A 9,404-nucleotide genomic window follows, 5' to 3' on the forward strand; every position below is an offset into this window, starting at 1 on the left:
TCAGATGTCACCTTAATTTCAAGTTCTGGAACTTGTAAGCTTCTTTACCTATAAATTTAGTAGGGCTTAAGTTTTCAAGCTTGTCACCTTTTCAAGCTTAAAACGTAGATTATATTGTCAAGCTTGGCAACTGACAAGTTCGGAGTCTTAGTTGTCAACTTTTTATACGGCTTAGTTATTATTAAAATATGTAAATTATTAAAGTTTATTTAATTTTCTATCATAATTATGAAAAGAGAAATTTTATCAGATTGAATATATACGAGTAGCTTTATGACTTTCATTTATCAATTTGGATGATAACTTACACCATTTGGATGATAGCCATATAAAAACCATGGGATTACAATGAGGGTTGAATTGAAATTTAAAATTAAAAAAATTTGAAAATAAAAAAGATTGACCGTTACCGATATATAATATTGTAAATAACTAAATTGATCTCACACACACTAACTCAAGTTCAGTTTCATACCTTCTGAATTTATATGCCTTAAAAACTTTCTAAAAAAAAGAACTATCCATTTTTATATTTGAAAAAGAATGAAAACTAGCCATTTCCACAAAAACGACAGTCCCAACATTCAGGGCAAGGGAAGGCTTATGGCTCAAAAAAAAACGGGGGCTAAATAAAAAAATTTGGGCTTCAACTTAATTCTTCATCCGATAAAAAATGGGCCGAAACCCAGGAGTCGAAATCGAAATACACAGGGAAATGGTTTTGGTGCCGCTGCTGGTGACCTTAGTTTTACAACATCCCGGAGAGTCACTCGCCGTTCCTATTTCTTTCTCCTCTTTCTGTAAACCCAACCAGTAGGCGGACTAGAACATCTCTTCCACTTATGCGCATTTGACTCCACTTCCATGGGCTTCACTTCCACTCTCCCCCTCTACTCTCACACCAAGGTAAAAGTCAAAGACGCGCGCTCTTCTCTCTCTCTCAAAAAACAAACGTAACTCTTTTCATTCATTCGTTTCATAAATCTCAGATTCGTCCAAGCAAGCAGAGTCTCCGCTTTAAACCGTTGGCTTCGGACTCTGGCGGCAGGCTTGTTCCGTATACGACGTCCTTTGGAACTTGGAGATGTTATTCGAGGTCGAAGAGATTGACGGTGAAGGCAGCGTATGGTGCAGAGGGAGGCGCCAGGCGGCGCATATACAGACAGTCCCAGGCAGAGCAGCCAACGAGTAGTGCTCCGGTGAAGCAGGTTGCATCATTTGTAGTGCCTGCAGGCGTTTTCGTCGCCGCTACTTTCGGTATGGATTTCCGTTTGTTTCCTCTTTGTTTATTCTTTACTTGTGGATGCTTAATTTGGAAGGAAGTTAAACGAATGCATTCTATATCAAATTTCGTGTTTTTCATTAATCGTTAAGGCGGGGATATAGCAATTCTCAAATTTGGTTGGAGAATGAAAGTTTACTGGCATTATAGTTTTGCTTAGCTGCTCACTCCATTATTATAATCATTACATTTGTTGATGACATTTCACTTATTATCTGATATCAGTATTTCTTTAGTGTTTAAGCCAACGTGGATAAAGTCTTTTCTTAGCTCTCTGTTGCCCTACGGGTATTAATGGCATTTCGGAGTGTTCCTTTGGCTTTAGACTTTTTATGGCACGATTTATGCCAGTGCAGCAAATTTTAGTTGCTATGTTTATGTATGTGTGTGCTAATTGATGTCTTCAGCTGACAGTTTTATGGAAAGTGGTGGAGAAACTCCTTATGCCAAAGCCATCAAGGTCTTCATCTGTTGAAAATAAATCTCCTTCGCAAGGATTGAAGTGGTCTTTTGCCCCAGGTACAAATTTGTTGTCAGGTTTTGCTGCTAAAATTGATAGACAGTCAAAGCAGACACTCAATGAATTTGCCAAGGAACTCAGGGCATTCAGCAGTGTTGACATGTCAGGTATGCTGACTGAATAGATGTAGGCAAGGAAGAAGCATACTGCTAATCTTTTCTGATTATAGACTTATTTGTATAGATTAGAGTGAAACAGCCTATTAATCACGCTAAGTCTTCCAGCTCTCAATTTAATTATGGAGCAATGAATTTCCAAGATGCAGTTAATAAACAGTAAAAAGAAAACAGTCAACTAGAGTGTTTTAAAAAATTTTCATTGTGGTGTGATTACTTTCTTTCCTTAGCATGGCTGGCAAGTTATCCAGTTGGATTTTAAGATGCAATATATGTTTCACTGCATATAAATTCATTTCATGTGAATGAAAAATAATTCACCTTATACTACTTATTTCTCAGGACGTAACTTTGGAGATGAAGGGCTGTTTTTTCTTGCTGAGAGCTTGGGTTACAATAAGGTTACGTTTCTCTAGTCTTATTTTCACTGTCTTATTCTATTATTTTCATGGTGTCTATCGTGAGGATTGAGATGTTATACCTTATTTTATCACAGTCCTAAAAGATTCTCATTTTGACTGTACTGTCTAGTAACTTCTCTATGTTAGTATTGAAACTTGTAAGCACTGATTGTCTTCTTTATGAACTCTCTGAGCAGACTCTTCTCTTTTTCAGATTGTTGAGGAAGTGAGTTTTGCTGCTAATGGAATAACGGCTGCAGGGATAAAAGCCTTAGATGGTGTTCTTCAAGCAAATATTGTATTGAAAACCCTTAATCTTTCGGGAAACCCCATTGGAGATGAAGGAGTAAAGGTCAGCACAAGTTCACCATTATATAACTGACAACTTACAAATAGTTAAATGGGCCTATCCTGCAACATTGAGGGCTGTGTAATTTTTTTCCTTATAATATTAGGTAGGGAGAAGGTTCTTGATCAACATAAGTTTTTCTTCTGGCACCTAATATGTTTAAGGGTAGTTAGCGTTTATTTAGAGATTCCTTATTCTTTCATATTTCTCTAACACTATTTTATGGTTACTACGTTTCTCATTCTCCTTGAAGGATGGAGATTTTTTAAATCGAAAGTGTTCTTGCTCGTTCAAAATCATATGAAAAAATTGATTTTTTTGTAAATTCATGTCTTTGGTCTCTATTTGTCTCTCATAACATCATAATGAATCCTTCCAGACAGAAGCCCATGCTTATGGTACCCAGATCAGGAAGCATAAATATGAACAAATTCTATAATGTTCATTATTGAAACTCAACTCAGAACAAGATAGCATATGAACAAATTCTGTATTGTTTATGATGAAAATAATAGATTTTTTCCCTACTTCTAAAGCACCATAAGATAAAGTCTTCTTGTAACCATTCAAGGGCAGTTTATGAATTTTTTTAATTTTTTAAGATGGATTGAAAAGAATTCTGCATCATTGTAAGCATTTGCATTTATGTGCGTGAATGTTTAAATCCCATTGGATGTTGGGAGCATTGTGAAGCATAGAAACAAGCATTGTGCTTTACTTTCTAACATATGCTTTCCTGAACAAAAGGCTCCTAAGATTTCAAGTGTCATTACTGCATTACAGTAAATTAATATTGATTGTGCCCAGGTTTTATGGATTCAAAGTTTTTGCTGAGAATTTTTCTTTATGTTCAGGTGTATGTTTTGAGTAATTAACCTTTGTGTGCAGTGCCTATGCGATATTTTGGTGAATAATGCTAGTATTCAAAAGCTCCAGCTAAACAGTGTTGACCTAGGAGATGAGGTTAGCTTTCTGTAAGCATACACTCTATTGCCCTTGGATGTTGGAAGTACTGTGTGAAAGAGAACTGAAGGCCTATGTAGTGGAGATTTGCTTTAATCGTGAATTTCTCATCTATGCAGGGTGCAAAGGCTATTGCAGAGTTGTTGAAGAAAAATTCAACCTTACGTGTTCTTGAACTTAATAACAATATGATTGACTATTCTGTAAGCAATTACCTTGCCTCTTTCTTTAAATTATGGCTTAAAATTTAATTAAGTGAAGCAGCGAATTTACTCTTTGTTCTCTTTTGGTTGTGGGAATGGAGGTAGGGATTTACAAGTTTAGCGGGAGCTTTTCTTGAGAACAACACTGTCCGGAATTTACACCTAAAGTGAGTTAAAGTTCTTTTGGTTTCTGTTTTAAATAATATATAAAGTTTCATTTGCAATAGGTTATGTCTCAGATGGCTGGATGCATCTTTCATTCTTGAACTGTTTTTGAAAGCAAAATCTGCTTACCTTCCTTTTGGAACATCAGGAAATGTCTTTTTTTTTTTTAATCTGCATCAGGGATTTCTGACATAATTTTATTGTTCAAGTGGTAATTATGGTGGTGCTTTGGGGGCTAATGCATTGGCTAAAGGGCTGGAGGGCAACAAGTCTTTACGGGTACATTTCTTATTTACTTCTGCTTCTATTTGTTCTAAACTATATGATGAGAGGTCACTCTTTTTGACATCTTTATTGCTTCGTTTATACTTGCATTTTAACATTGTTTCTGGTACTAAGTAACAATTTGGAGTATTAGAGGGCTCTGCATTTATAATATAGGATGAAAATGCTACTGTGGTTAGAGTGTTCATTTCCATTAAGTGATCATATTGGCCATTGATAAGTATACCAATTTTCGTTTAACCTAAGCAAAAAGTGCTATGTTTTATTTTTTTATGCATCTAATAAATACTGGATTTCCATGAGGTGTTTTCAGGAACTTCATTTACATGGAAATTCCATTGGTGATGAAGGAGTGCGCTCTTTGCTGTTAGGCTTATCTTCTCACAAAGGTGTGCATTTTATTATATCATATCTCTCTCTTTTGTAGCCATTGATTTTTATTCCTAGCAGCCTATTGCAGTTAATCTGACAAGCATATTCTTTCTAGGGAAAATTACTCTTCTGGACCTTGGGAACAACTCAATAACTGCAAAAGGTGCTTTTCACGTTGCAGAATATATCAAAAAAAGCAAGAGCTTGCTGTGGGTGAATCTTTACATGAATGACATTGGTGATGAGGTATTCAATAAATAAACACACAGTCAATATACAAAGTTTTTTCTAGTAGATTTGGCATTTCTGAGTGTTAAACCAGTGGCAACTAAACAAAGCGCTATGTTCTTTATTGGTTATGTTTTATTTTGGAGGAATTGGAAGAAAGCTCTTGTGTTGACCTTCTTGTTTAGAACTTTGATCAAGTAAAATAGTGAATTTGATTGCCAACGGTTGTGCAGAAACTTGGAGTCAAACTTCTTCATTGATACAAAATTTTGAAAATTTATCAGGGTGCAGATAAAATTGCAGATGCTTTGAAACAAAACCGGGCAATAACAACCATAGACCTGGTGAGAAGAGAATGCTTCTTTGTAATAAATTGTATGTATATGTTTTGGGCGTTCAGTTTGAGCATTTCTTATACAAACCTCTGAGAAACGACAAATGGTTTATAATGCCATAGGGTGGAAATAATATTCATGCCAAGGGGGTCAGTGTGATAGCTGAAGCCTTAAAAGATAATACTATCATTACAAATGTAAGCCCTTTCACCATCATAATCATCTTCTTCAGCTGCTCTTTATGCCTCCCTTTCTATCATTCAATTTGGGATAGTGACATGATTCACCCCCCACCACCACTTTCTTCCCCTTTTCTCTTCAGTTGGAACTTGGTTATAATCCCATTGGACCAGATGGAGCAAAGGCTTTGTCTGAAGTTCTTAAGTTCCATGGAAATGTAAAAACACTTAAGCTCGGTTGGTGTCAGGTAAATTCACATCCATAAACCTCTGTAAAACCAATTTCAATGATTGTTTTTTTTTTTCTTTTATAACAATGTGAAATGGGATCTATTGTAGATAGGACCAAAGGGTGCGGAGTTCATTGCAGATATGTTGAGATATAATAATACCATATCAATGCTGGACTTGCGAGCAAATGGACTTAAAGATGAAGTATGTACCTGTAGATAAAAACTTCATTTTTCTTTGTTAGACCCTTGTGGACATTGAATTTATTCTTTGATCCGTTATACACATTATTTGCAGGGTGCAGCCTGCCTGGCTCGCAGCTTGAAAGTAGTTAATGAAGCTTTAACTTCACTTGACTTGGGATTCAATGAGATTAGGGTAAAAGACTTTTTGTCATATTATCTGGTTTATGACTTTCCTGCATGCTGCATTGTTTGATATGGGGTTTTTTGTAGGATGATGGTGCTTTTGCCATTGCTCAAGCACTCAAGGCCAATGCAGATGTCACAGTAACATCTCTCAACCTTGCAAGTAACTTTCTTACAAAATTTGGGCAGGTAATATAACCTCTCACCTTATTTGTTTCCATTCTATCTTCTGTTTCAATTCTAATGCTGTTGTTGGTCTAATTTTTCTGACTATTTTCACCTAAATTTTTAGGCCAATTCTATTTTTCACTTTTAGAACTACCATTTGTTTAACAATTGCATCTAAATTCTTTTTTTGTTTTTTCCTTATATCATGCAGAGTGCATTGACTGATGCAAGAGATCATGTATATGAGATGAGTGAAAGGGAAGTCAATATATTTTTCTAGTAGTGTTCTCTTAATGGAGGGAAATAGTTCTGTAGACAGTTTTTTGGTTTGTTCTTCCTGTGGCAGGTATTGGTGAGAACTCCAACTTTTAAGTAAAAATTTTTGAGCTCTAACCACCAATCAGAGGTAGATATGGAAAATATTGACATTGAGAGATATTGGTTAGCTTCATCAGTTATATCTTGCTCCCAAACTTTGTAGTTAGTTCACAAGCTTGACAGCATTTGGTCACTCTCTTTGTATTGTAATTGATTAATAAAGGTTTTGTAAATTGTGGATTATAAAAACATTTTGGAATTGAACTTTGTTCCTGGCTGATGGAGGAGAAAACATGTGGGTCGAGTCGCAGTTGTTGGGAATGCATGAAATGAAAATATAGATGCTGAGGTAATCTGATCACAGGTGGCATCCGAACCCTGGTGCCTGCTGGGGCTGGGAATTCAAGGCAAGTTTGAATGTTTGGTGAATCCATTGATGAAAACTGAGTTTGGACCCCTGGGAAACCCGTTCTCAAGTAATTATCTCGGTCTTCACATAAAACTTTGTACCAGGCTTTTAACCGGTTGTTGCTATCACCACTGCGGTGAGCTAATATTCTGAGTTGCGTCTTATCAATGGCAGCCAAAAGTTGAGTTTGTCCTTTCTATTAAATAGGAAGGTGAAATAGCTCGCTGGATAAAGATATGTTGCCTCTTCATCCTAATTACTGATAGGCGGGCAATGGTAGAGTCGAGTCAGAGTCAGTGAAGCGTCCAGAGAAAGACCTTTGGATAGGCAATTTGAAGTCATTGCGGTGGCTTATTCTTATTCAAAGCAAAAGGCCGTGGTGGGGACTTGAAGTCCAAGATAGAATCATGCATTATGTCGACTTTTGCTATAAACTGTAATGCGTGTGTCCTAATGTGGGTGTGGTCCGTGCGGGTTTTGGGAAGATCCATCATCCAGCTCAACATTAGCAGGCACACGCGTTTCTTCTGTCATCATCTCATCTCTCCTCCCCTTTCTTTAAGGATGCCCAAGTGACACCTCCCTCTTTCACTCTCTGTTTTGTGTGCAACCTTGTCCTACTCTTCTGTTTTTACTAACTTTACTACCTCGACCGACTCCTGAGTAGTGTATCAAAGCCAATTTGGCTTCCTCGTGACCTTGTTCCCCTGGACCCAAGGGAGAGAGTAAATGAGTGAAAAATCATTAGCTTTGTATGGTGCTCTTCTAAGTGGTAACAGGCATGTCCCCGCAAACAGGGATGCCCCGATGGGCTTTTCTATCCTATTCAATATCTCATTAACACGAAGAAATTGTACAAGTTTTGAATATCAAGGATAAAGAGAAGTTTTTTTAAACTCCTAAATGGAAGGAGAAAATAGAGAAAAAAAATTCTTAAAAGAAATAGAAAATAAGAAAGTTGAATTTAGCCATTTGCATACAAAAATGAAAATTAGTTTTATTTATCAAAATGGTTGAGGTGGAGGGTATTGTTTTGGACATTGAGACAGAGCCATATAATAGAAAGAGCGTAAGTCTATGCAGCTGGCATTCTTATTAATAATTCTTTTTCCCTGGTGCAATGCATCTGGCATTGTTGTTCAACCTGTCCAGTGTCCATTGTAGCAGCGAATTCAACATGAGAGGAATTTTGGCGAATTAATCAGTCCATATAGGCTTTAGAAAAATGATCTTTGAGGTAATTAGTAATAGAATTCATGGGTGATTTTGTAATTATGCAAGAAAGAAACGACTATAAAAAGCATGCACCATTGCCACTAGCAGTAGCAATCCCAACTTTCCAAATCACAGCAGCATTATTTGTCACTGAAAGTGCTAGCATTGCCACCTGACCTAATGGAGTTACGCTTTACTCTCCTGCTTCTGGTTTTCTTCTTCTGCACGGCTCAGGTAAAGAGCAGCACTATCTTTTGGTTTTCCATTTAAGGATCAACTTTTAAACTATATACGCCTTTTTAAGTTTTAACATTTTCTTAATGTCCTTTGCAGGTCTCATCAGAAACCAAGATTGAAGAGCACCAAGTTCCCCAGGTGGTGAAAGGACCCAACAGAAGGCTTTTGCCTTTCGTTGGTAGAGCTTTCTGCCCTTATTTTGATGTTTAGAAGCAATATTTTAGTCTCTTTTTTTTTAAATGCATGGTTATCATAAAAGCACTCTGTAGTTCACAGAGTGAGAATAGTTACAAAAGATTGGACAGCAGGCAAAAAGAAGCAATATTTTAGTTGTTATATATATATATATCACTGGTTTTTGTTTTCCTTTTACTACTTTTGTTAAGCTGGAAAACATCCTCGAAAGATGAATTTGGTGATTAAAAGTTGGTTGTGTCTCGCAGATTGTGGAGGGTTGTGCAAGGTGAGGTGCAGCTTGCACTCAAGGCAAAACGTGTGCGCAAGGGCGTGTAGAACCTGCTGCGCCAGGTGCAAATGTGTTCCTCCAGGCACCGCGGGGAACAGAGAAATGTGTGGGAGATGCTATACTGACATGAGAACTCATGGCAACAAGCCCAAGTGCCCTTAATGTCTCCATCTATCAGCTTGCACTTGAGTGCTAGAATTAGTGCATGTAATTTCCTGGTTTGTGGATGTTGATGTGCTGTTTGTTAGATAAGAGTTGAGTCCTTGGATCTTAGTTCCATGTTATTGCAGCTATAATCTGGTACTACGTACTAATTCAAAGCGATCTCTCCGATCTCTGATCTTCAAATCTCCGATTTGCATGCCAGAAACCACTTGTAATTATCAAGGGTTGTCGAACCATCTTTAATGCACTTCTAAAATCATTGAATCAAGTGCATGCAATAACTTCAACTCCTGTGTACTGTGCATGATGCCATCTGCCAAGACCACCGTACTCCATTTTGCAGAGGTGTCCCTGAGAAACTTTAGTTTTGGAGGCCAAAGCCTCGTCTAGTTTTAAAGAGTTAAAAATCTTTGTATGCTACATAATGAC

General features: G+C 37.1%; 2 protein-coding genes across 3 annotated transcripts; both read left to right on the plus strand.

Moving 5' to 3' along the window:
* The first annotated feature begins 713 nt into the window (after positions 1-713).
* EMB2004 (RNI-like superfamily protein) lies at positions 714-6,750 on the plus strand. Of its 2 annotated transcripts, XM_007044447.3 has the most exons (18): positions 714-906; positions 990-1,257; positions 1,697-1,909; positions 2,261-2,319; positions 2,534-2,671; positions 3,557-3,631; positions 3,751-3,834; positions 3,940-4,001; positions 4,209-4,278; positions 4,598-4,673; positions 4,772-4,902; positions 5,169-5,228; positions 5,342-5,416; positions 5,542-5,646; positions 5,738-5,833; positions 5,927-6,007; positions 6,085-6,186; positions 6,377-6,750. In XM_007044447.3, exons 1-18 carry the CDS (start codon positions 865-867, stop codon positions 6,443-6,445), a joined length of 1,806 nt encoding a protein of 601 aa, XP_007044509.2. In that variant the 5' UTR covers positions 714-864; the 3' UTR covers positions 6,446-6,750. The 2 variants fall into 2 exon arrangements, with proteins under 2 accessions (XP_007044509.2, XP_088660158.1); XM_088804032.1 differs by lacking the exon at positions 714-906 and having other exon boundaries at positions 1,146-1,257; positions 1,690-1,909.
* Positions 6,751-8,225: 1,475 nt separating this feature from the next.
* On the plus strand, positions 8,226-9,130 carry LOC18609375 (gibberellin-regulated protein 3-like). Its single transcript, XM_007044450.3, has 3 exons — positions 8,226-8,341; positions 8,441-8,522; positions 8,788-9,130. Exons 1-3 carry the CDS (start codon positions 8,288-8,290, stop codon positions 8,970-8,972), a joined length of 321 nt encoding a protein of 106 aa, XP_007044512.2. The 5' UTR covers positions 8,226-8,287; the 3' UTR covers positions 8,973-9,130.
* The last annotated feature ends 274 nt before the right edge of the window (positions 9,131-9,404 follow it).

The sequence above is a fragment of the Theobroma cacao genome, chromosome 2, assembly GCF_053813885.1.
Source record: "Theobroma cacao isolate CCN51 chromosome 2, ASM5381388v1, whole genome shotgun sequence".
Lineage (NCBI taxonomy): Eukaryota > Viridiplantae > Streptophyta > Magnoliopsida > Malvales > Malvaceae > Theobroma > Theobroma cacao.